The sequence below is a fragment of the Eucyclogobius newberryi genome, unplaced genomic scaffold (assembly GCF_026437365.1).
Source record: "Eucyclogobius newberryi isolate DKJ021-1_F unplaced genomic scaffold, fEucNew1.0.hap1 SCAF_13, whole genome shotgun sequence".
NCBI classification, from domain to species: Eukaryota; Metazoa; Chordata; class Actinopteri; order Gobiiformes; family Gobiidae; genus Eucyclogobius; species Eucyclogobius newberryi.
The window spans coordinates 32,147,903-32,175,812 of record NW_027315757.1 but is presented as its reverse complement, the minus strand read 5'-3'; the positions used below and the strand labels follow the sequence as shown (position 1 = coordinate 32,175,812).

At 42.2% G+C, this 27,910-nt stretch overlaps 1 protein-coding gene across 20 annotated transcripts in view; it reads left to right on the top strand.

Annotated features, from left to right (window-relative positions):
* The window catches only part of nfixb (nuclear factor I/Xb), a 150,270-nt gene that overhangs the window by 107,291 nt on the left and 15,069 nt on the right, over positions 1-27,910 (top strand). For 10 of the 20 annotated variants that reach the window (XM_072443625.1, XM_072443614.1, XM_072443616.1 and 7 more), the window contains 6 exons: positions 16,235-16,300; positions 19,664-19,744; positions 19,866-19,986; positions 20,330-20,365; positions 21,321-21,451; positions 23,081-23,155. In XM_072443625.1, coding sequence (XP_072299726.1) covers positions 16,235-16,300; positions 19,664-19,744; positions 19,866-19,986; positions 20,330-20,365; positions 21,321-21,451; positions 23,081-23,155 — 510 coding nt within the window. The remainder of the gene's footprint in view (positions 1-16,234; positions 16,301-19,663; positions 19,745-19,865; positions 19,987-20,329; positions 20,366-21,320; positions 21,452-23,080; positions 23,156-27,910) is intronic. The other 10 variants (XM_072443619.1, XM_072443633.1, XM_072443615.1 and 7 more) reach the window with 3 other exon arrangements.

Genomic DNA, 27,910 nt, shown 5'->3' with positions numbered 1-27,910 from the left:
TTTTACCAACAAACTCATCAACAAATTCCAACAAAAAATTCAAATTACACCTTTCAGCAATTCAGGAAATTCAGCCGCCATTAAATGAAATAAACAATAGCAGTCGAGTAAACAATGAGCTAATACGGAAAACGCAAGAGCTTATAGCCTAGCATTTTAAGCCTATTAGCCTTTTATGAACTTTTTTTACACAAGCATTACACTGTAGGCGAAATATTAATAAGACGGTGATTATGTTTGTTTTAATGTCCTGACGTGCTCGATTGGATGAATCCATTTAGCAGCCGGTCGTCGTTGGAAAGAACGAGCTGAAACCACCAGTGTTGTAAAAGGATCTAAAATGTTGGAAAAGTGCTGCAAAGAAATGATGTGTGGATTTAAACCTGGACTAATTAAAAGCATTTAACTGGCGCGGTTGCCATAGAGATGAAAACACATGACGTGCTTTTCTCACAAATGCGCTGCGGTTTACGTTAAAAGGCGCTGTATTTCAGGAGTGCTGTTTGTTTTGGTGGTCTCGTCTCCCCCTGTAGAGCTCGATTGTGATGCTACTTCCTGCCGGTGCCCACTGTACTCCACTTTCACCCCCTCCACCGCCCTCCTCCGCAGCCTCTGCCAACAAGTCTCTCTTCCTTTCCCCCGTTCCTTCCTTTATTCTCTCCGCTCGCGTCTTTTTTGGCTCGGCGAAACGTTCCCACAGCCCTCCCACACCCCCCCACACCCCTTTTCTCCTCCTTTTTTATCCCATCTTCTATCACTCAGACCTACCCACCCCCCATTTCCCCCCCTTCGCTTGGCATAGCTCTGCATCACATGACCCTCCACATCCCTCCTCCTCGGTATCACAACATGGGAAAGCTGGCTCGTGTCTTTCAGTGGACCCGTGGACCCCGCCCGCTGCTGCTGCTGCTGTACATTTGAGCCGGCGCTGTGTTTACGTGAAACTTAATATACACAAATCATCAGCGGTGTTTAAACAAGCTGCCAGGAAAGCGCTTTTTTTTTTTTTTTTTTTTGAAACATTTTATTTATTTATTTTTTCCTCCGTCGTCCACGTTGTCAGTTCCAAGATATCATAAACCCGTGATTTAGCATTCGGAATATTTCAAGGGGTGAACAATTCCAAATCCGACACCGAATATGTGAAGATTCTTTAAAAAAAGCCACAGAAATGTTGGTTGTCATATTTTATTTGTATTTTATTTTTTACTGTCTCTCTCTTTTAAGTCTCTGTCCCCCTCTCTCTCTGTCTCCCTCTCTCTCTCTCTCTCCTGCCCTCCATTTCTTGCTCCAGTCATAATAGTCCTGTTTGAATGGTTCCCAGTGCTCTTCTTTCCCCAAGTGAGAGGCCAATTTCTTTTGCATGTGCTTCTCAGAGCGCGCGCTGCCACCACGTGACATCTGCTGGCCGAGTGGCGTAATGACACTTTACTACGAACCAATTACAGGTCCATTGGAAACATATGAATGAACGGACTGTAACACTAGACGTACGGTTTTTCAAATGAAAATTTCTAAAATTATTATAGGCTTTTTAGAGATTACATAGGCCAAAAACGTGGTATTATACAACCAATACACGGTAGAGTTGTCAAAAGTATGTATCAAAAACCAGACACTGATCAGTACCAGAATTAGTATTGAAAATAATAATTGTCACATAAACAGGACAAAGACTGACGTTTCCTAAATGGATTTACAAGGATCTTATACTTCATCAGAAATGGTTTAACACCACATGTTGAAATTAAGAAAATACCATTGTTTTGTGTCGAAAAATAGAAAAATGGCAAAATGAGTCTGTACCATTTGATTCAATGTCTGGCCACTTTCGCTTTAAAAATGTTCATTCATTGACTGTTGAGTTTATTCCTCAGCATTGAAATCAAATGCAAAATTTTAGTATCACTACACTGTAATAACAAAAAGACAACTGACACGACTAACCCATATATTTGTCTTCATTCAAGCTCATATCTCAAAGCTCTGGTGCAGTAAAAGTGCTGAAAATATTTGCGGATATCTGGTAAAAAAAATACATTTCAGCCTGCGTCTCCTGCTCGGTGTATAAATCACAGCTCATCAGCATAGCCGCGGATAAGAGATAAAAGAAAAGCGGGCGTGCGGGGGGAGGCGAGGGCGGGGGGGTACACATGGGCATATCGCCAGCCTGCCCCCCCTTTTCCCCCCCGCCCCGCTCCCCGACTCGTCCGCTCACTCTTACACCCCCTGCCCTGGTCCCACTCCCATGGTCGGCCCCGGTTCACCCCCCGGCTAGGCGCTGGCACGGCTCGGGCGCAGGCGGCACACAGACGGCCACGCAGATGGGCGCGGGGCTGCACGCGGGGCTGCCTCCCCACACCTGCTCCTCGCTGGCACGGGCGCGGACACGTGCACGCGCTCACGTACACACGGCGCGCGCAAACACAGATGTGCACGGGAATTATCTCTCTCAATTTATGGAGCCGTTTCACACAGGGAAATGCACATGTCGGCGGTCCCACGGATGGTGCGGGCAGGAGACTTCTGAAAGGAAAAATGAATTCGCTGGTGCAAAAATATGACTGAATCTGGCTTGATTTGCAGGGGTTTTATCTTTAGAGCATCTAAATAGACATGACTAGAGTTTAGTGTTGTAATCCAAGTAGTCTGAGTTGAGTCAGTTAGGGCTGCAAGCCAGAAATCAACGCTTATTTTGTCGATTATTATTTTTTGATTAGTCTACTTGTCAAATGATTATTTCTATTGTACAATGAGATGTTTTAGATGCGGTTTTGACCAAATCGGTTGAAATGGCGACTGAAAGCTTCTAGATATAGAATATTTAGAAAGAAAATGTATAAGTTGCGTTCTCATGATCAGAAATGACTACAGTTCAACATTGAGCTGGAGCAGGTCAGAATTCTATTGTGGAATTTGCTGTCAACTATAAGATTGTTGATTTGTTGACCTGGATAATGGTTTATATCTCTGTAATCATGGTCCATCCACAAAAACGGACACAATTCAACTTTATTGCATTCGATTAGCATAAGTAAAGAAAAGTTACAAAACAAAACACATTTTTGGTGGTGCCGTTATTCAACTCCAAAGGCATGATTGTTGTCATGAGATGAACATGACAAGTTTGTGGAGCCAGAGTCCCAAACAAATAAGGTTCAACATTTGAGGATTTCTATTTTGAATATTTCTTTCAAAAACATTGAATCTCAGACGTGAGTGACACAGGCTGAGATTAATTATGACATCACTAAACTGTAGAACGTGAACGCAGCTCTTTATTGATGAAAATCAGATCGTGTTTATTTAATTTTTTGGACATTTTTAGTTATTAACGTTGCTGTCTTTGTTATAAAAGGTTTTTGACATGTGTGTCTGAGTCTGTAAAGTCCACTTAACAATTACAATTGGCCAAATACGTAGTCACGATTATTGCGATTAATTGTTGCGTCCTTAAAGTCAATTAAACAAAGCTTGTCAAACAAACAAATTCAGAGATTATCATAAAAAAGAATCTTAGCCTACCTTTAAATAAAACTTTTATATTGCATATTTTAAACCATTAATAGTTTTTGCAGGTGACTAAAGAGTAGCTGTTCAGAGTCTTTCGTACTTACGTTCTACTATCAGTATCTGCGCAATATTGATGTACTTTTGGGGTCTAAATGACTGAACACTTCTAAAAAATGTTAAAAATAATTTCATGAGATCATTTCAGTGGGTGTCAGTTCAGTGTCAGGGATTCAAACGTGATTTTTGTGATCCCGTGTAAAAAATACAAAGTTAACAAATAAAAAATGCTAGCAAGTGCTAGCCATGCTACGCACCACTCTCCAAAGGCGTCTTAATAAAAAGCCGTCGCCCTCCCACACGCCTGTACTCATCTGTCACTCACAGATGTTTACGCGCTTATCTCCGAGCGAGCTACAACATGTGCTCAGGAGACAATTTTTACACTTACACACCATCACAAACATATAGAAGACACAATCTCACATTCAAAGCCAGCAAACGGTGTATTTATAGTCCACTCGCCCCCGCACGTTCACACTTAGACACCAGCACAGCAACACATTCCACCATTCATCACATGGCCCCATGCGGCGCTGTCAAGACCGAGCATTCAATCAACAACAGACAAATTCACTATTGTCATAACTTTTTTCTACTTGATGCATTTAACTGGTGTGAAGTGAGAGAGGCAAATACAGATTTATTTAACTGATGGTTTGATGTGTGGATGTGACCGTGGAAGTTTAGACTCGGAATTGCCTAAAAATAATCGAATAAACATGGTTAGATACGTTTTACTCTCACTGAAATTCCTCATGGTTTGCGTAGGTTTGGCTTTTTATACTAATCTGCTTTTTTGCCTTAATCAAAAGCATACCTGGAGTTGTGTTTTATTCCGACTTTTCTAAATAATCTTGCAGCCGACTGGTTGGAAATGGTTCCAGCTACATCTTTCCTACTTCCTTGGAAAGTTAGATTTAAGGATCTCACAAAAAATCCCCCTTTAAAGGAAATATTTTGTACTGATAAAGCGTACTCCCCCCACACACACACACACACACAAACATACCAGATGTTTATAATTCATCCGTCTTGTTCATTTGTCCGTCCCATTTACCACTGCAACCACTTTGCTATAGTCCTATAAAACAAGATAACACACTAAAACAACATGCCATAAAAGCAAATGAGTAAATGACAGGGAAAGTGGATGACTAAGCTCGTGTAGCTCGCCTGAATACAATCCCAGTGGCTCAGCGTGAATACTGTGTAAATATAGCAATGGGCTTTACTTTTTTTTATTATCCTGTTGCATTCAGCTGCTGTCGAGCTAATAAAACCTCTTCATTTGCTCCAGGACACCTCTGACAGACAAGATCAGGTTCAAGAGCAGGACAGGGCGGTTGTTTTTTTTGCCTTGGAAGCTTAAAACCTCCGATTCAGGATTGGTGAAGAAGGGGAATTGGACAAAAAACGGAAACAAGTCAGCAAACCTAATGTGAGCGGCGAGCGCAAATGGAACGGTGAAGAAGACGAGGGGGGGGGGAGAAGAATGGAAAAGAGGTTGAAATGAAGTCCAATAAAAGAGCCGAGTGAACATCTGTGTGGGATAGCCGTGGGGATTAGGAGGGTTTGGAACATTTTAAGCGCATTAAAGATTAAAAAAAAGGTCAGAATGTTTAGCAACACACCGATAAACCTCTCAAGCGAAACCCAATTGGGGGCTGTCTTTATCCAGAGGTGGCTGGATGGAGAGGTGGGGGTGGAAAGAAGAAGCAGCGGAATACAATTACTGTTTGTGAAGTTGTGACATGTTTAGGCATTTTCACATCTCAAATTCTGCCCATTTCTTTTGTTTTGTTGCAACAGACGCATTGTTATGGATAATCTTCCACAGGATTCATACGGGATTAGACAGTTTTCCCATCACTATTTTGCAGGATGTGATGTAACGGGGGAAAGAAGCGTCTCAAATGTAGCTCAATACTATATGGTAATGATGCAGAAAACACAGGTACATGTAGTTTAGATTTAGAAGTTGACTTATTTGAAGAGTGTTGGCCATTCGGCTCTGGTTTACACAATATAAAAATTGAGACTAGCTCCAGTAGCACGTTTATGTTCAGTCAGGGAAACCTCAAAAGAATCACACCATGAAGTCTTTTTTACCACTGATTAGTTTGGAAGTGGTTGTAAGCCCCTTTTCCTCTCTTTTTTAACTCAATATTGTATTGTTTTATTTATTTGTGATTGGATTGGAGTCAACTTTGCCTAAAAAAGCTCTGTTATATTTGACTTTTGCCAGGTTGCATGATTCGTCTGTATTTTCACAACCTTTTTTTAGACATTTCCAATCCTCAAAGCGCCTAAAGGTTAGAGCTTTGCAAGACTTAGCCTAGCCTAGCCCCGCGGTAGCTGCCATTGGTCAGAACTGATCACGTGGTGCAGGTCACTGTGGTCAGACGGTGGGCAGTGCAGGTCAAGTATTGAGGAAGTAATGTGCCAGTGAGATCAGGCCATTGAAACAAATACACAGCCATCTTTGATTCATCTGCCTGGTCTTATTATACTTCGATGGCATTATTTATATAGAAATAATGCCACCAATAATGCCAATAATACCATATACCTGGCTCTTAAGGTCCTGTGTAGTTATATAATATAATATTTTATGACATATTTTCCCTGCCATCAAAAGATTAAATATTGTATTTCAAAGGGAAATTGTGAAGCTTAAATGTCGATAAATGTACCGGTATTTTTTTTATTATTTTTTTTTATTTTATTTATCTAATATAGACATAGCATTAGACGAACCAGATGCAATGTGTTATAGCAAAATAAGCTAATTTTCAACACCTGTCCATAGGAGGCTTTTAGAATTAAAACAATGCAACATTTACAGACTATACACAATACATTTCATTTTATACATCACCATGTGCACAGTTCTGTCCTGATTTCAGCCACAGTTTCAAACACCTAATAAAGGTGCTCGTGTCAGTCTGCAGGTTCAAATGTGTGGGGAGTGAGTTCCACAGTCGAGCTCCAGCAGAGGAGAAGCTGGACTGACCATATGTATATTACACATCTACCACAAGGACAAATACTTCACAAATGAGCTGTGGAGCCGAGGCTGAGTGTCTTTTTCTACAGGCCCATTATGGCTGCCCCACGTCACATCCGGGAGTCACAAGTGCCGAGCTACATTCCCACAGCAGCTCACTGTCCGCGGCCACACACTCTCCACAGAGAATGACAGGGACGCAGTGAGAAGTGAGGCGTCTACAGGCTGCAGAGGGACAGGCCCGACACGTGAAGGGCGATAGCAGCATGGGCTGTACGTGCACGGGCTTTCAGGTCTCCATTATGTGACTCTATGTGAAGACTTAGGAGGTGTCCTTAAAAGGCTGTGAAGAGGGAAACTCTGACCATTAAGGTGTAAACAACTTTAGCTTTAGAAGTTAACATGATGTAAGAACTCTGTATTCTATTATAGACTCTTTTTGTTCCTCCTGCAGTTATACGATGTGTTTAATTATAATCCAAAATGGTGCCAAACTGTCCCAGAATTGTGACCAGTCCCTTCTCGAGTGTCGTCTGTCGAGGCAGAATCGCACACATTTGTGCCACGTCTCGACAGCTGTTGTTTGTCTGCATCAATCTCACTGAGAGCAATTCTTTGATGGAGCATTTGTTTCCATAAAGGTAACACTATTGTGGGAATAATCATCAACACTTGTCAAGTTTAACATACCGAGCTGCTACATTCTTCCTCCACTGATGTAGCGTTAGCGTCTGCTGTCGCGCTGAAATCTCCTCTTACTTAGTGTGCGTTCGATTACATAGAGGCTTGTTTGCTCGTGTGTGCTTTCAGAGACACAAACAAACATTTCAAAGCTATTTGTTAAATTACCGCTCCCTGCTGCCTAGCAAGTAGCAAACTCTTATATGAATATGTGCACGCTAAATGAGTCCATTAACTTGGATGACGGCTGCCAGTTCTCCCAGCGAGGCCGCGTGTGTCTCTCATTTACATCCGAGTGTCTCCTAACCATTTGCCAATGAACGCACATTGTTTTTATATCATGATATATCGAGTAAGCGCCCGTCTGCCTTTTGTGTACATTAGCCTAGGTGAGAGTTATTAGCCCCAGTCTGTATTAGCAGTGTGATAAATGTACAGCCAGTGTTAACTTTTGTCTACGAGCCAGGAGGATATGAAGACCAACGGACCGCTCCCTCCGCGTTATTAGCATGATAGCAGTGCATTCTCTGTGGTTCTGAGTGTGCAGGAGGCTTTAGACAGCTGTGAGCAGGAGATAAGCGTGATTCATCTCCGACTGTATGAAGGAACATCTTCGCGCTCTGGAGGCAGCCATGTTGAGTGCAAGCTTTCAGCACTTAAGCAAATATGCTTTAGCAAATGCTCTTGTTGTTCCATACATGCCAGATTGGACGTGTTTTATGGTGTGGTGGAGGCGTGCACGTGTCCAGGCCGCTGAGCACGGCACGTGAGGATTTGTCATGTTTTCCTTCTGGTGTTATGTTCATAACAAAAGATATTAAAGATGCAACAGCGACATTATCACAATCTACACTATCACTATTTCATACAAAGCACAGCAAGTAACAGGCCAACAGCACCTCGAGTGTGGAAGGTGTTGTAACAATACAGGCGAAGGAAGGGACGCAATATTGACAAAAAGGAATATGAAAAGAAAGAAAATGTTTATGTAATTGTGTTTGTGGAGGTTCAGGTCTAGTGCAAAGCATTAACCACAAAAGTACATAAATATATATACTAAAAATACTTTTTGGGGGCGATTACACTAATTCTCTCTAAAACTCTCTATGATAAACAGATAGATTGTCATTCTGCTTCAGAAATAAAACGTCTTTTCCTCTGAATTGTAGAAAACAGTTCATCCAGGCGACATTTCTTTCAGTTCTAGATTATGGAGATATTATATATGTGCATTATATGTGATATATATATATATATATATATATATATATATATATATATATATATTATACTATTGTTCAGCTCTAAGGTTTAGCTCTAAGGTTCAGCTCTAATGTTCAGCTCTGAGGTTCAGCTCTAATGTTCAGCTCTAATGTTCAGCTCTAATGTTCAGCTCTAATGTTCAGCTCTAAGGTTCAGCTCTAATGTTCAGCTCTAATGTTCAGCTCTGAGGTTCAGCTCTAATGTTCAGCTCTAATGTTCAGCTCTAATGTTCAGCTCTAATGTTCAGCTCTGAGGTTCAGCTCTAATGTTCAGCTCTAATGTTCAGCTCTAATGTTCAGCTCTAATGTTCAGCTCTAATGTTCAGCTCTAATGTTCAGCTCTAATGTTCAGCTCTAATGTTCAGCTCTAATGTTCAGCTCTGAGGTTCAGCTCTAATGTTCAGCTCTAATGTTCAGCTCTGAGGTTCAGCTCTAATGTTCAGCTCTAATGTTCAGCTCTGAGGTTCAGCTCTAATGTTCAGCTTTAATGTTCAGCTCTAATGTTCAGCTCTGAGGTTCAGCTCTAATGTTCAGCTCTAATGTTCAGCTCTAATGTTCAGCTCTGAGGTTCAGCTCTAATGTTCAGCTCTAATGTTCAGCTCTAATGTTCAGCTCTGAGGTTCAGCTCTAATGTTCAGCTCTAATGTTCAGCTCTGAGGTTCAGCTCTAATGTTCAGCTCTAATGTTCAGCTCTAATGTTCAGCTCTAAGGTTCAGCTCTAATGTTCAGCTCTGAGGTTCAGCTCTAATGTTCAGCTCTAATGTTCAGCTCTAATGTTCAGCTCTGAGGTTCAGCTCTAATGTTCAGCTCTAATGTTCAGCTCTAATGTTCAGCTCTAATGTTCAGCTCTAATGTTCAGCTCTGAGGTTCAGCTCTAATGTTCAGCTCTAATGTTCAGCTCTAATGTTCAGCTCTAATGTTCAGCTCTAATGTTCAGCTCTGAGGTTCAGCTCTAATGTTCAGCTCTAATGTTCAGCTCTAATGTTCAGCTCTGAGGTTCAGCTCTAATGTTCAGCTCTAATGTTCAGCTCTAATGTTCAGCTCTGAGGTTCAGCTCTAATGTTCAGCTCTAATGTTCAGCTCTAATGTTCAGCTCTGAGGTTCAGCTCTAATGTTCAGCTCTAATGTTCAGCTCTAATGTTCAGCTCTGAGGTTCAGCTCTAATGTTCAGCTCTAATGTTCAGCTCTAATGTTCAGCTCTGAGGTTCAGCTCTAATGTTCAGCTCTAATGTTCAGCTCTAATGTTCAGCTCTAAGGTTCAGCTCTAATGTTCAGCTCTAATGTTCAGCTCTAAGGTTCAGCTCTAAGGTTCAGCTCTAAGGTTCAGCTCTAATGTTCAGCTCTAATGTTCAGCTCTAATGTTCAGCTCTAAGGTTCATTACAGGAGAAGGAAACAGAACTCACCTGTGAATTATATAGAATGTCAATCATTGGATGCAAGACGAGAACAGCTCTGCCTGTTGTTTGTGTAAAATACTCTAATGTAAAAGGCTCTAGTGTAAAAGGCTCTAGTGTAAAAGGCTCTAGTGTAAAAGGCTCTAATGTAAAAGGCTCTAGTGTAAAAGGCTCTAGTGTAAAAGGCTCTAGTGTGAAAGGCTCTAGTGTAAAAGGCTCTAGTGTAAAAGGCTCTAGTGTAAAAGGCTCTAGTGTAAAAGGCTCTAGTGTATAAGGCTCTAGTGTAAAAGGCTCTAGTGTAAAAGGCTCTAATGTAAAAGGCTCTAGTGTATAAGGCTCTAGTGTAAAAGGCTCTAATGTAAAAGGCTCTAATATAAAAGGCTCTAGTGTAAAAGGCTCTAGTGTAAAAGGCTCTAATATAAAAGGCTCTAGTGTAAAAGGCTCTAGTGTAAAAGGCTCTAGTGTAAAAGGCTCTAGTGTAAAAGGCTCTAATGTAAAAGGCTCTAGTGTATAAGGCTCTAGTGTAAAAGGCTCTAATGTAAAAGGCTCTAGTGTAAAAGGCTCTAGTGTAAAATGCTCTAGTGTGAAAGGCTCTAGTGTAAAAGGCTCTAATGTAAAAGGCTCTAGTGTAAAAGACTCTAGTGTATAAGGCTCTAGGCTCTAGTGTAAAAGGCTCTAGTGTGAAAGGCTCTAGTGTAAAAGGCTCTAATGTAAAAGGCTCTAGTGTAAAAGGCTCTAGTGTGAAAGGCTCTAGTGTAAAAGGCTCTAGTGTGAAAGGCTCTAGTGTAAAAGGCTCTAGTGTGAAAGGCTCTAGTGTAAAAGGCTCTAGTGTAAAAGGCTCTAATGTAAAAGGCTCTAGTGTAAAAGGCTCTAGTGTGAAAGGCTCTAGGCTCTAGTGTAAAAGGCTCTAGTGTGAAAGGCTCTAGGCTCTAGTGTAAAAGGCTTTAGTGTAAAAGGCTCTAGGCTCAAGTGTAAAAGGCTCTAGTGTGAAAGGCTCTAGTGTAAAAGGCTCTAGTGTAAAAGGCTCTAGGCTCAAGTGTAAAAGGCTCTAGTGTGAAAGGCTCTAGTGTAAAAGGCACTAGTGTAAAAGGCTCTAGTGTGAAAGGCTCTAGTGTAAAAGGCTCTAATGTAAAAGGCTCTAGTGTAAAAGGCTCTAATGTAAAATGCTCTAGTGTAAAAGGCTCTAGTGTAAAAGGCTCTAGTGTAAAAGGCTCTAGTGTAAAAGGCTCTAGTGTAAAAGGCTCTAATGTAAAAGGCTCTAGTGTAAAAGGCTCTAATGTAAAAGGCTCTAGTGTAAAAGGCTCTAGTGTAAAAGGCTCTAGTGTAAAAGGCTCTAATGTAAAAGGCTCTAATGTAAAAGGCTCTAGTGTAAAAGGCTCTAGTGTAAAAGGCTCTAATGTAAAAGGCTCTAGTGTAAAAGGCTCTAGTGTAAAAGGCTCTAATGTAAAAGGCTCTAGTGTAAAAGGCTCTAGTGTAAAAGGCTCTAGTGTAAAAGGCTCTAATGTAAAAGGCTCTAGTGTAAAAGGCTCTAGTGTAAAAGGCTCTAATGTAAAAGGCTCTAGTGTAAAAGGCTCTAGTGTAAAAGGCTCTAATGTAAAAGGCTCTAATATAAAAGGCTCTAGTGTAAAAGGCTCTAGGCTCAAGTGTAAAAGGCTCTAGTGTGAAAGGCTCTAGTGTAAAAGGCTCTAATGTAAAAGGCTCTAGTGTAAAAGGCTCTAGTGTAAAAGGCTCTAATGTAAAAGGCTCTAATATAAAAGGCTCTAGTGTAAAAGGCTCTAGGCTCAAGTGTAAAAGGCTCTAGTGTAAAAGGCTCTAGTGTAAAAGGCTCTAATGTAAAAGGCTCTAGTGTAAAAGGCTCTAATGTAAAAGGCTCTAGTGTAAAAGGCTCTAGTGTAAAAGGCTCTAGTGTAAAAGGCTCTAATGTAAAAGGCTCTAATGTAAAAGGCTCTAGTGTAAAAGGCTCTAGTGTAAAAGGCTCTAATGTAAAAGGCTCTAGTGTAAAAGGCTCTAGTGTAAAAGGCTCTAATGTAAAAGGCTCTAGTGTAAAAGGCTCTAGTGTAAAAGGCTCTAGTGTAAAAGGCTCTAATGTAAAAGGCTCTAGTGTAAAAGGCTCTAGTGTAAAAGGCTCTAGTGTAAAAGGCTCTAATGTAAAAGGCTCTAGTGTAAAAGGCTCTAGTGTAAAAGGCTCTAATGTAAAAGGCTCTAATATAAAAGGCTCTAGTGTAAAAGGCTCTAGGCTCAAGTGTAAAAGGCTCTAGTGTGAAAGGCTCTAGTGTAAAAGGCTCTAGTGTAAAAGGCTCTAGTGTGAAAGGCTCTAGTGTAAAAGGCTCTAGTGTAAAAGGCTCTAATGTAAAAGGCTCTAGTGTAAAAGGCTCTAATGTAAAAGGCTCTAGTGTAAAAGGCTCTAATGTAAAAGGCTCTAGTGTAAAAGGCTCTAATGTAAAAGGCTCTAGTGTAAAAGGCTCTAGTGTAAAAGGCTCTAGTGTAAAAGGCTCTAATGTAAAAGGCTCTAGTGTAAAAGGCTCTAGTGTAAAAGGCTCTAATGTAAAAGGCTCTAGTGTAAAAGGCTCTAGTGTAAAAGGCTCTAGTGTAAAAGGCTCTAATGTAAAAGGCTCTAGTGTAAAAGGCTCTAGTGTAAAAGGCTCTAGTGTAAAAGGCTCTAGTGTAAAAGGCTCTAATGTAAAAGGCTCTAGTGTAAAAGGCTCTAGTGTAAAAGGCTCTAGTGTAAAAGGCTCTAATGTAAAAGGCTCTAGTGTAAAAGGCTCTAGTGTAAAAGGCTCTAGTGTAAAAGGCTCTAGTGTAAAAGGCTCTAATGTAAAAGGCTCTAATATAAAAGGCTCTAGTGTAAAAGGCTCTAGTGTAAAAGGCTCTAATATAAAAGGCTCTAATGTAAAAGGCTCTAATGTAAAAGGCTCTAGTGTGAAAGGTTCTAGTGTAAAAGGCTCTAATGTAAAAGGCTCTAGTGTGAAAGGCTCTAGTGTAAAAGGCTCTAGTGTAAAAGGCTCTAATGTAAAAGGCTCTAATTGGCTGATCTCAGGACATTTGTATCTTTCAATCCCATCTTATCAGACAGAGACAGGAAAAAAGGCTTCCAACAACTTTGCTCCCTGTAATTCATTTTATGACTTTTAACGATTTTAAAGAACTGGTTAAGGACTGATGCACTTGTTTTATATGATTTTATCTCATTGTGTTTTAGTATCCTGTGTTGTTGTCGTGTTGTTTGTTTTGTGATGTGTTTTAACGGGTCCTACACATGAAAAAGAAAACTTTTCTCATTGGGTTTTCCCTGTAGAAATAGATTAAAAAAATGTGTCACTCGTGCTTATAGACGGCTTCACTTCGACAAAATGACAGATGGGACATTTTTTCTTTGATTGCTCAGAGATTTAAACTCCTGAGGACACTTCTCTTGTACCAGAGCCATCTTGTGGCCCTCCAATTATAGTTCTTCATCGCTCCATTCTCAAACCCAGCTCGAACTAAGCCAAAAGTTACACCTCTTGGGTTTTCAGCTTCCATTTTGCACATAATACAAGTGGATTTAACACCTAGTAATACGGACAGACTGATAGAGTTTAAAAAAAATAGCCTTGTTACAGAGCAGCGCGCCGGCTGCCAAACCGCACTCTGCCAACAAATACTTAAACAAAACAACTTATTGAGCTCATGCCAGTGGGCTATATTATTATCTTCATTCAAACTAATTGCCAGGCCAAACTGCGACACATATGCACCTCCTGCTCCAACTGTGGTTTGTGGTCCCGGTTGCCATGACAATCGGGCAATTTATTTGTTGGCTGCAAAGCTGTCACACATAATGGAGCCTAATGCAGATGTATACAGGTGTGAGAAGGCTTGAAATCTATTAATCCTTCTGAGCGGATGAGAAATAGCCCGAGGCGTATTTATTTGACTAATTTGTCCTCGGGCCGTGGAATCGGGATCCAAATCCATTCATTTCTAATCAAGATATCTACAGCCCAGGAGTCTGAAGGGTTCAGACTCTGGAGGAAGTGGAGAAGTTTGGCTGATGTTTGTTAAATGGCAATGATTAAAAAGTAATTTATTTTGAAAGGCATTTTTATTTTAATGAAATCGAATCGGTCAAAATGAGGAAATCAATGGGATTAATTTGTTTATCAAAGCATCCAGTCCTAATTTGTCTATATTTCAAAAAAAATGCTCATGGCTCTAGCTAAATTGTCAATCGTATATGTGGCTTTTCTTTTCATTTCTGATCATTATTAGCAGAATTACTTTTCCACTGCCCAATGGTTTGAGATGTTGTGGTGTTTTGAAATCCATCTATTGTCACATTTGCAATCTCAGTTTTTCTCAAGTCTTACAAAGGCTTTTTTCCCTGGGGCTAAAAACGAATCAGAAATAGTTTGAACTCTAGTGTTAGCACGTGTGGTCAAATTAATTCAGTATTTGAATGACATGGTGTTTAAAGCAGAAGTCAGCACCTTTGCAGATAGAGCTCCCCCTGCAGCTTTTTATACAGCTAATATGCAGCTTATAATCACAAACAAAAACATTTCACGATGTCAAAAGAAAACAAAAAGAACCACGGTTTCTCAGCCGAGTTTTCTCCAGGTCGACCTCGGCATGTGCAACGCTGGTTTTCCGCCCAGAGACAGCACGGATGCTTTAAATGCCCCAAAAAATACATATTTAACCGTCACAGGGACATAAGGTTTTGTTAATCTCTTTTATAACCTTCAATGTAATAAATCATCACCATCGCTCTCCCCCAATCCTTCCATCGGCCGCTTCAGTTCTCAACTCTGGCAGTAGCTTCATACACCAGGACGCCAGCACAAAGTCTTACCTGCAGTCGTGATTTTATTAGATATGCTGATCCGCAATAGCTCTTCCTATCATTACTTTGAAATCAGGAATTTCCGGATTTGTTTGTATCCTTGTGTCTGAGCCTGAGTGCCGTCAGCTAGCAGGAATGCACGGGTACCGCCAAAGCTAAGATGGCTGCCAAGCGCTAAGATGGCTGCCAGAAATCCACAGAGCGACAGCACCAGTCGAGAGGAGCAGACGAGAAAGGAGAAACGCTGGGAGAAAGATGTAGAAAATGGACTTTGTAAAGTTTCAAAAAACACGTGAGAGAGAAGTAACTCTATCCCCGCGCGCTCCTCCTCTTCGGTCTGATTTTGTTTCTTGTTTGGTCTCCACCATTTTGGCACACAAATGGCTGGCACGTAATGCACTAATGCCACCCAAGATCGGGACGCTGATTTGGGTTTAGGAGATGATAAGATTGTGAGCACGGCGCTCTCAATGAACCAGGGGGAGACGTGGCCCAGGGCAGCCTTAAAGCCCTGGCGCTGGAGGCTAATTGGCCTGAGTGGTATATACAATACAACTATAAAACTCCATGAGGGTGCATTACACTTCCAGAAAAGAATGGGTCTGCGAGCCAAACTAAACTAGCTAAGGAAGGTAATTTGGTGCCTACACATTGCATAAACAGTGGAGATGGAGTCGTTTAGTGAAGAAGGAATTTCATGTCAACAACTGAAACATATGAACTTTGAGATTTATGTGTAATGTTTTTTCAAGAGTGTAGATCAAATAATTGGAGCCACCGGCCCTTGGTCTAAAGCAGGGGTGTCCAAACTATGGCCTGGGGGCCAAATGCAGCCCTCAGACAATTTTTTGTTGGCCCTCAGGCTTCCGACTACATTGGCCCAAATAACAAAAAGTAGTAAACATTCTGCTATAATAACTTAAATAACACACCTTATTAAAGGTGTGAAGGCTCATCAACTTCATTGTCTTGTTGTCTGTGGCCCTCCGCTTTGTATAATGATGCTTGTGGCCCTTAGAGACAAAAGTTTGGACACCCCTGGTCTGAAGGGAATACCTCTCGCCTCATTTGCCTTTGTTTATGTTGTTCTGTGTCATTTCATGCAAACTGCAGTGCACACTAGCAAAGAACTGGACAATCTATTTATTCAAGCTGTTTTCAGTATTTGTGCTGTAGAATGTTACAATGACATACTATGTTCAATATTTTTTACTTTGGACTCACAATTAAAGACAGGCATTTATCTGAAAAAATAAGAATAAGAATTACTCTATTCAAATACTAGTTCTCTTATCATTAGAGTGAGCTCCTTGCTCAAGATGATCCCTTTTTCTTCCATGTGTTGCCACATGCTTAATATTACTGCCAGATTCACATTTACAACTCTGTGCACAACGTGTACAAAGTACCACTGCTCGGGTGGTTAAAGTATTACCACTATAAAAGTGTTCAATCAGTAAAACGTGGTTTCTGTGCTTTTTTGTCTTCCAGAACAATCAGGACAATCAGACAACTCAAACCAGCAAGGAGACAATGACGTCAAGCCCCCACCAAATGGTAAGGATGTCATTGATTATTATGCATGAAATAGCCGCGTGTACCGTGCACATCCTGTACTTGCATGCAGGCCTCTGTGTGCTAGTGTCCCGGCTGAGTTGGGTCTAAAGTTTATTATGGTAAAGAGAGCTGATGGTCCTGAAGCACGGGGGCTGTGTGCGGCGCGCTCATAAATCACACTGACGTTATTGGAAGATGGGAACCACATGGCCACTGCCGAGCTGAGCGCTGACCTCATACGCTGTCCCCACTGTGGTTAACCCCAGGCAGAGATGGAGAGAGAGCTGAAGGGGTGAAGGAGAAGACTTATGGATGGAGAGAGGGCGTGGATACAAACGCACACTCAAGTTTAAAAGGTTCATAAAGAACCTTGTGTCATAAGGGTTGAGTACTGTTTACCAGTATGTTACAGAAGAAAGTAAAGCTGCTATTGGAGAATACCATTGAAAGTTTAGGGATACAAATCTTCCTCAAATAAATGGTATTCAATTTAAATTATGTGTTTTAATTTTTGCTCTTTTTCACAACCAATACAGGAAAAGATAACCAAAAATGGCTTAACTTATTACTAGACATTGGAACAGTACAGTCTCAAATGAGCAAAACACAGCTTAGTATTTTGCACTTTTATTTGCATTCTGGTTATCAATAGTCCATACTATATGACAGCCACGCATTTCTTTCTTTCTTTCTTTTTTTCTGGGCCGAAGGTTTTATTTGAAACGACAGTTATAGCGTGAAAGGGGGAGAAAGAGAGGGAATAGACACTCAGCAAATGGCCAAGTGGCAGAACTGAACCCACGACGCCCCCAACCACCGCTGGTGAAGCACTCGATGATGCATTTCTAGCAGGTCATGGTTAAGGACACTTTATTGTCCTGTAGGAACATTTGATGTAACAATAAGCGTAATATCATAATATCGTATCGTATATTATGTGTTGTCACAATATATCAAATTACAAGCATCTTTGGAGTCCAAAGCATTGTTTTGCTGCAACTTGAGGATTTGACCCATTGTGCCTCTTTTGGGTTGATGGGGTAAACCGGAGAGCCCGGAGGACCCCACACAGACACAGGAGGAACATACAACCTACGAGCCAGGGGTGCTAACCACTAAGCCACCGTGTTACATTTCTGTCATTGGTATAAGACCAACTCTTTAATAATGAAAACCAAAAGAAATAAGTCAGATCCCAAATCTCCATATTAGGGGTGACTGTAGCCACGACTGTAGCCATGACTGTAGCCACGACTGTAGCCACGACTGTAGCCACGACTGTAGCCACGACTGTAGCCACGACTGTAACCACGACTGTAGCCACGACTGTAACCACGACTGTAGCCACGACTGTAGCCACGACTGTAACCACGACTGTAGCCACGACTGTAGCCACGACTGTAGCCACGACTGTAGCCACGACTGTAGCCACGACTGTAGCCACGACTGTAGCCATGACTGTAACCACGACTGTAGCCATGACTGTAGCCATGACTGTAACCACGACTGTAGCCACGACTGTAGCCACGACTGTAGCCATGACTGTAGCCACGACTGTAGCCACGACTGTAGCCACGACTGTAGCCACGACTGTAGCCACGACTGTAACCACGACTGTAGCCACGACTGTAACCACGACTGTAGCCATGACTTTAGCCATGACTGTAACCACGACTGTAGCCACGACTGTAGCCACGACTGTAGCCATGACTGTAGCCACGACTGTAGCCACGACTGTAGCCACGACTGTAGCCACGACTGTAGCCACGACTGTAGCCACGACTGTAACCACGACTGTAGCCACGACTGTAACCACGACTGTAGCCACGACTGTAGCCACGACTGTAACCACGACTGTAGCCACGACTGTAACCACGACTGTAGCCACGACTGTAACCACGACTGTAGCCACGACTGTAGCCACGACTGTAACCACGACTGTAGCCACGACTGTAGCCACGACTGTAGCCACGACTGTAGCCACGACTGTAGCCACGACTGTAGCCATGACTGTAACCACGACTGTAGCCATGACTGTAGCCATGACTGTAACCACGACTGTAGCCACGACTGTAGCCACGACTGTAACCACGACTGTAGCCATGACTGTAGCCATGACTGTAACCACGACTGTAGCCACGACTGTAGCCACGACTGTAACCACGACTGTAGCCACGACTGTAGCCACGACTGTAACCACGACTGTAGCCACGACTGTAGCCACGACTGTAGCCATGACTGTAGCCATGACTGTAACCACGACTGTAACCACGACTGTAGCCACGACTGTAACCACGACTGTAGCCATGACTGTAGCCATGACTGTAACCACGACTGTAGCCACGACTGTAGCCACGACTGTAGCCACGACTGTAGCCACGACTGTAACCACGACTGTAGCCACGACTGTAGCCACGACTGTAGCCACGACTGTAGCCACGACTGTAACCACGACTGTAGCCATGACTGTAGCCATGACTGTAGCCACGACTGTAGCCACGACTGTAACCACGACTGTAGCCACGACTGTAGCCACGACTGTAGCCACGACTGTAACCACGACTGTAGCCACGACTGTAGCCACGACTGTAACCACGACTGTAGCCACGACTGTAGCCACGACTGTAGCCACGACTGTAACCACGACTGTAGCCACGACTGTAGCTATGACTGTAACCACGACTGTAACCACGACTGTAGCCACGACTGTAACCACGACTGTAGCCATGACTGTAGCCATGACTGTAACCACGACTGTAGCCACGACTGTAGCCACGACTGTAGCCACGACTGTAGCCACGACTGTAGCCACGACTGTAGCCACGACTGTAACCACGACTGTAGCCATGACTGTAGCCATGACTGTAGCCACGACTGTAGCCACGACTGTAACCACGACTGTAGCCACGACTGTAGCCACGACTGTAACCACGACTGTAACCACGACTGTAGCCACGACTGTAGCCATGACTGTAACCACGACTGTAGCCATGACTGTAGCTGTCCCAGCGGCTGTGGGGCACTGGCTGACCACACAGAGCACTGATGGTTCCAGTTCTGAAACGATTGGTTGAGGATTATAAACATGCCACTTTGAGAATTCTGTGCCGAGCATTTACCATTGTGTTCAATGAACTGTCATTAAAAAATGAACATGCCCAAAGTCGCTCTGTGTTGGAGCCGTATTGAAAACACGTGTCCTGGAGACACATGTTTTCAATCCGTCTCCTCATACATGTGGTTCAGCTAACGTTAGCATGTGTGTGAGATGACTACATTGTCATGTCCGGCTCTGCACATTTGGTTTGTGTATTTGACCCTGCTCACTTGCTCACGTGCATCTCTCATGTCTTTTCTCCACAGGACATTTGAATTTGAGTTTCCAGGACTGCTTTGTGACTTCAGGAGTTTGGAACGTGGCCGAGCTCGTCCGTGTGTCACAGAGTGAGTCATGACTCAAATCAATCACAACAAGCTTTATCTTTTTTATTTCAAATACTCGATAAATACTGCTGTTATTACCATTTTACACTGAAATCACCTTTGTCTGATTTGAATTCTTTAGCCCCAGTTGCTACGGCGACCGGCCCCAACTTCTCTTTAGCCGATTTGGACAGCCCTGGCTACTACAACATCAACCAGGTGACCCTAGGACGACGGTCCATCACCTCCACCCCCTCCACAAGGTGCGTATAGAACTTTATCATTACAAAGCTTTACCATTTGTCCAATACAATAAGTCTACTTCGTTTTTCACTTACTTAAGCCATTCATTATCTAAATTCATGTTGAAAAAAACATTGTATACTGTAAGAAAAGGATATGAATCTACAACTATTCTGTTACTATCTGTACCTTATCTATACTAACTTGTTTAACCTCTTGAATAAAGCCCTTTTCTGCTTTTTGGCTCTTCTCCTTCTCTGCTGTGTTTCCCTCCACCACTAACCCTCTCATTCAACCCTTTCCTCTGTCTTTGTGTCTGTTCTTTATCCCCGCTCTCTGCCGCCCGCTCATCTTACGCTGCAGGACTGAAATGGAGCTTTATGCAAGTCTCCCACGGAGGTAGTTGCACTCATTACTGAATCTCTCCCTTGGCACTGATGCGGGTGCAAAAACCTCTGTCACACACAACAACTCATATCCCGGCTGTGCATTTTTATTAGTCACAGATGTATGACTCCTGAAGAATCTGCTAACACGTCACAAAGTGGTCCGAGCGTCGCCGCACGCGCTGAGCCGGTGCACGCGCTGCATGTCGAGTACGTTCGGCCCCTCTGTCGTCTCTAGTATCGTCTGGGCGCCTGCGGCAAAAACGTTATACCAAAGTCAAACATGGACGGGAGACCTCGACATTTTAAAGGAGCTAACGCTTCATTTCAGCAAACACTGGCCTGGCTCCAGTGAGAAAAGAAGAGCGACACTTTTACACGTGCTGTAAGATGAAACATGTTCATGTCGACAAAAAAAAAAGACTAAATCTAGAGAACTAAAGAATGATAAGATAAGATATTCCTTTATTGTCCACACATGGGGAAATTTCATTGTTGCAACGCAGAAGATACAGAGGAAAAGGACAGATAACTTATAGGAAGTTTGAAAAACACTCTTAATAGAAGAACTCATATAAACAAAAACTCCTGTATAAAAAAACTCTCATTTCTTGATAAGGAATGGAGGGGGGAAATAAAGATACAATAAAATAAAATAAAATAAAAACAGCTAGCGTAAGACAAGATAATACTAATAATAATGGTAAAATAAACACTCTATTTTTATCAGTTGTTGTCAGAAGTTGTTTGAAAGAAAGACATAGACCTGGCATTTATCTTTATATTTAGTAGGTTTGATAATAACAAAACCTTTTTCATTATAATCAGACGATATGATGTGAATCCAACAGAAATGTGTAAAAATAATAAAAACCGTTACATTTCTTGGAAGTGTCGGCTTTAAACAACCCGTACAACACTAATTGTAATACTTGACCTGGAAACTAACTCTGTCCGTGTGATCTCAGCTCCAACAAGCGCAAGTCCATTGACGACAGTGAGATGGAGAGTCCCGTGGATGATGTGTTCTACTCGGGCCGGTCCCCTGCAGCAGGCAGCAGCTCTCAGTCCAGCGGCTGGCCCAACGACGTGGATGCAGGTTTGTCCCACAGACAGTCTGGAGGCGGACTGAGGCTAAAAACTTCTCAGGTTCATAATCGTAATGACTTATTATATCGTTTAATCATCACCAAAAGATAAGGCTAATTCATAATTCAAAATAACTTTCTGCAAACACAACTCTGTTAATAATTAATCAAATGAATATTGATTACAATGTTCTTTCACTGTTCACTGTTGTTTTAAAGAAGGCAACTGTAAACTGTATAAAAGTGTTATTATCTACTTCATTTCGAGTGGAAACCTCAGTCCGCCTCATCTTAATATTTCATATTCACAGAATCATCTCTCTCTGCTGTGTAGAACATTCTTTTACCCCACCCTCTACTCTCCACCTCTTGTACAAAACACCATTATTCCCACATTAGTCCTTTATCGTGTTTCATAGTTGTTTTTACTGTTGTTTATCTACACGTTCCACAGAGCTTGAAAAGAGAAGGAGAAGTTTAATTTGAGCACGTTCACCTCTTTAAAAGGTGGCAGTAAACAACCCGTTGATGGATGTCTAAATGTCTTAATGTCTAAATTCCTCAAAATCTAAAAGCCCAAAATACCCGCACACTCAGTCCCAAAGTATTTGTCTTCAGGGCAAAATAATCTGACCACAATCGCTCCAGTGTTTATGTGTGGAAATGTAATATTCAGATTCATGACGTTCTAATACAGTGTCATTCAAGACCCAGGGTTGTTTTGATGGTCTATTATTGAAACGTTATATTCTCCAACAGAAACAAACTTGCTAATGCGAGTCTTATTTCCTTGCAATGTTTAATTAGTTTGAATCAGTTATAGGCGTGATTACATTAATTCCGGGCAAGAATGACCGTTGTACTCATTTAGATGATTAAAGTGTAGTACTATCACTTTAGTTGGCAATTAGTTGTCATGAGAAATATAAAAAACACTATATCTAATAAAATAAATGTGAATAATGTTCAGTTAGGGAATACAAATGATGCTTATACTGTACCTCGTAAAAAAAATTCAATCTTAAGGTGCTTTATGTAACTTTTCTGGTGGTGGGTCTGTCACCTGCTCGTCTCCATGGAGATCCACAGTATGGCATTAAACTAATCTATCTCCTTGGAAACAAGCAGGTAATACCGCCTCGTTTTCAGTGCATTTTTGAGCAATTGAACACTTACAATAGATATATTTCATGCCAGACTGAGAAACATTCCAAGCAAAGTAAAAACATCTCCACGGAGACAAGCTGGTGACACGCCCTCCACCAGAAAAGTGACGTCGTGCACCCTCAAATATCAGTTTCGGCATTTGAACAGAACTTTTCAGCAGCCCAATCGCCACTTATAACGTCAACTTCCACCTTTTCGACCTTAAGTCATCGTGACAGTAATATCCTGTAAAATAAACTCATAACGCGCCTATCGTGGGTGAAGTATTAGACTCAGTTACTGTATCTACCCCTCGCTCAGAGTCGTCTCTCTCTCACTTTAATAGACACTTGCTGCTCTCTATAACACAAAAGTCCCATGTCGCCTGTTTATAACCAACCTCCTATGTCCTTTCTCTCATTCTTTCCACCATCTTTCCCTTTCTTTTTCGCCTTCATTGTTAACTCTCCTTTCTCCCCTGTTTGGCCTTCCAGTGCAGCACCATTTGGCCAGTGTGCAGGAGAGGAAGATTAAGCATGAGAGCGATGGAGTGCAGTTTCCTTACCATGGTTAGAACATTAAACATTATATTGTGTTCCATTCATGTGTGCTTCTTCTGCTCCCCTTTGGCTTGCCAGCTCCTCTCTCTCTCTCTCTGTCTTTATTGTCCTTGGGGTGTTCCTCCTGTCCTGACTGCTGTCTCTGGTCCATCCCGCCCTGATGTCTCGTTTTCTGACTGTGCTGCCGCTGGGTGGGGTTGTGTTTTTCTTCCAGATGTTTGCTGTTGTTTACTGTGGGGTTTGCCAAAGCCGCTTGGTTGCCCTTTAGCGCCATAACAATCATCAAATATGTAAATATGGGTGACAGGTTTTTGTTATATGCAGTTTGAATGGCTGTAATTGCAGTGTACAATGGCATAATTCATTCACAGTGGCCAATTCTAACCACTGGCATAAGCATACATCCCCAGTAAATGCTGTAAATATGACATTTACATCCAAAACAGTAGTGAGGATCTTAAGTGCTTTCTAAACATTATAGACATAATGCACTTGTGACATTGGTTCTACACACACAAAAACTGTAAAGCATTTTCTCAGAAAGGAGCGCTAGGTTCCAGCCTCATGCATGATCTCCATGACCTAATCCATAAAGGTTTGAATTTTTACACATTACCAATTTTGACTTTTCTGCTGATATTTCTGCTCTAAAAAAGAAGTAATGAGAAGTATTCTCTTCATCTCATGTTTAACACAAAGCTGATGCGTGATAAGTGAAACACACTGGACAGCATCTTTAGCCAGTGTCGCGCTCTCCGAGTGCAGCTGCGTTTGTGTTGTAATGGAAGTATGATGCTCACAATCAAGACTTTTGTTATCTTAAAACCCAGCCGCCCTGGGTGAATCAAACCATTTTACAATTACTGTTTCAAAAAACCTCATTGTCTCAAGCCACCACATGAATACAAACAAGAGTTTGTGATGCCAGTGTGAATTTGTGTTCCATAAGTGTACTGCTGCGTTGTGGTGGAGCCCTGAGAGGGAATGCCAGTGATGAAAGACACCACGATGGTGGGGGCTGTTGTGAACAGGCGGCTGTGGCGTAGTTTTGTTTAGAGAGAGATGTCGAGTGGTGTCCCACCTGCCTAAACCGTCTCCCAAAAACACACACATCACAAACAAACATGACTGCAGGCACTCAGGTGTGTCACCGACGCACAAAGCACCGTCTGCCTCAGAAAAAAAAAATACAACTAGATTTAAGCACATGTATACACTGCTTTCTCTGATTTACATTCACATACGCACACACTCCCAATCTGGAGAGGAGCAGCGTTCCGGTCCAGATGGCGCCTCCATGTGTTCACAGCGACGGGAGCTACTGGGTTACAGCGGACATCTGTTCTCATGGCGCTGCAGTGCAGTCTGGGAGAGAGGCTGAGGAGGAGGAGGGGCGGGAGAGGTGCCTCTGTCGGCTCTGGAGGTGAATCTCTTACCTGAGAAGCAAAAGCTCCCAGGCATAGCAGGTGATCATGTAATTCATCATTAACTCTGCCGGGTTTTTTTCCACTGCGACCTCTGACTTGGGAAATCCGCTTAGTAACATTTCAGCCAAGAGCGGAGGTGTTGGACTGACACAGAGTATTAGCTAATAGAGCTGAGCATCACAGCCTTAGATGAACTATTATCATGTATTCTGTTGAATGGATCGCATACAAACATCACAAGAAAATGTTTCACAGTCCCAAGTTTGGCTCTATATTTCCTATACATCTAACTGTGAGGTCACTGTCAGACTCTGTTATGGGTGTGGTCAGTGCCAGAGCTCAGATCAGTCTTTATAGGTCGTTTTAGGCACTAGTCAAGCTGTATATAAAAGATAAATTTAAAAAAGTCTCATTTGAGTTGAGTTTGAGGCCCTCCAGCTTTATTGCTGCCATATTGGTCTGGTAAAATAAACGCCTACAGTTAAGATGAAGTCACCCTCACGCGCAGCTGTATTCAAAATGATACAATCCCACTGCCAAAGCCATTGTACGGATGTGATGTTGGTTTGGACCGACCCCAACGTGTCTAATGTAGCTTATTTATTGACAAATGTGCGAGCTTTTTACTCTTGCGCTGTTAAAGCACGGTGCATGTGGACTCCAGTGTGGTGTTAATGCTAAGGTTTGTGCGGTGGCCAGCTTGTTAGCGTGGCAACACTGGAGGGTCATGGGAGCAATTGGCCGCCAGTCTGCTATAGCCGTTTGCCAGGACACCGAAATAATGCCGAACAAACAACGCCATTTGTGTGGTTGTGCGCGCTAAGTCACGTGCACGCAGACACACACACACACACACACACGCACACGCACACGCACACGCACACACAGACACACACACACACACACACACACACAGACACACACACACACACACATACACACACACACACACAGATTAACACAGAGATCAGAGTAACTTCTGTTAGCTTTATCAGACAAAGCTTTCATTGGGCAGCTGGGCCTCGTTTGCCGCTTCTCACAGCAAAGTCACATCGTACCAGATATTTGAGTCAGATAGCTGGCTAATTAGGGAGTATCAGGGAGACTAAAAAACAATATGTATAATTTAAGACTGTTTATGCATAATGGGTTGTTATAATTAAACTTGTCATGTGGCAGGCAGTCGTCCCTATATGTGCCACGGAGGAGAAAACACTTTTTATTGCCAAAATGTATTAAACGCACAACATGTTGACGCTCACGTTGTAAGTGTGTTCAGGGACTCAAAATGCTTGGTGAAATTATACATTTTCCCTTGACTCTTCATTAGCACAAACAACTGTTATAGCTAAATTCCTGATTAGATTGACCTGTTGCCACAACACAGTGACAAGAATGTATAATTTGGATAGTTTCACTATTGTTCTTTGAATGCCACAGTTCTAATTACAAGTTCAATCTAGATTTGTAGTTAGTAAAAAAAGAAAGTCAGTCAGCCAAAAAATATATTTCTAAAGAAAGAAATATTGTCATAAACAATAGATTTGGAGAACAATTTATACACGGACTCGTAAACGAAAGCACATTCCATCTGTGAGTAATAGATTGTGCTCACAGGAGCTGCTGCCGGTGCTTTACTCACAGCAGCAGGGTCCAGAGTGACGTCTCCTTCTGTTTGAGCTCGAGCTGCTCTGATTCTCCTTTAAACCTCCTACAAACTCTTATAGTCACTGACTCTAAACTTATGAGTGTGTGAGTATTGTAGTGATTGTGTTGTTGTTGTTGTTGTTGTTGTTGTTGTTGTTGTTGTTGTTGTTGTCTCAGCTCTTTGCTGCAGAACAGGAACCTTTTTTAACTGGGTCAGGCCAGATTCTATTGTTTTTACATCTTTTTCCTGTATAAAAATAAAATAAACTCATTAATTGATTAGACCCTTTATTCAAACCGATACTTTAACTATGTCAACTGTATATATATAGTTACAAAGTGTTTCACAGTAGTAAAAGGCAACTTAGATTCAAATATACAACTAAATATAGTTTAAAATGAGCAGGATGTTTGTTTTTAAAGAGCTGCAGTGAATAAATAAAACACTTCACTCTTGTATTTAGGTAGTATCTGTCATATAAAGTAACATGTATACTTTTTGTCCCACACGCTCTTTGTGACAACAAAGTGACAATAATTCCTCCCTGAAAATGTTCCTCACTTGGGCAAACAAAAAGTCGACATGAGAAATAAACACGTCGGCTTGACCTTAGTCTGACCCTTGCACTATTTTAACTTTAGAAGCCTTCATTTGCACAAAGGTCACATTAGTCCAACATTTCCCTGTCGTTCGAGCGTCCCTCCCACCTCCACGTCGAGTTATGTCGCGTGGTGCTTAACATAAGTGCGGACGCCCACCTTATTCTAAACTTGTCGGTGCCCACACAAGCGCAGCTGCGCCCGTGCTTTCCCATGAGCGCTGTGGACACATCGTGCTAAAACATTTGCCCGTGTAGCTTTAAAAAGGGGCTTTTCAGAAATTGCCTCTGTTACATTTTATACGCGTCGCTCGTAAAATCTATTTCAACATCTCAGTGCCGTGTTGAAATTACCCACATCTTTACTCGTTTGTTTTATACGTGCGAATATTGCGCCGTTTAGCGTTTTATGGGCTTTTTACTCTCCGAGGTTGTTTATCACAGGATTTTAATCATTCCAACGCAAACAAAACTACATCATGTCATCTACGTTCTGTGCTTTCATTGTTTTTTTCTGTTTTATTGAGGCAATCATTTCGGCGTAATATTCAGCGTTGTGGTTCCCTGCAGAGGTCAGATACTGTTTGGCAAACCCAGAAAATCCAAACAGTGCAGCTGGAATTCCGTACATCAGAATAAGCTTCTCACCACACGGCCGTTCATCAGTGGCTCTCACACATGGGGCCCGTGTTTCTGGTTGAGCTGGTGGAGCTGGCCTGTACTTACCCTGTCCAATTTCACCAAACCAGCGATATTTCATGCCGCTCTTTAGCCTAACTTGACATTTATAGACAAGGGGGACACTTTAATTTGTTTGTCGATGTGGCTATGTCATCGCCGCTCCTCCGCTGCTTAACTTCTTCCGTCTTCCTGGCGCACTCCTGCTCTGGCGCCGCCTGGCAGCGTGCCCGGGGTCCGCCAGCTTGTGTGAATGTGTGTGACTGTTGTGAGTAGAAGCACTCTTTTATGAAATATGGTTATGTCATTAACATAAAATACCTGACAGACAGATATGCAGAAGGGCACTGCCTCAGAAGATCTATTGATGTGTGCTTTGGCCTGGTCTGCAGCCGTTATACGCGGTTATTCGT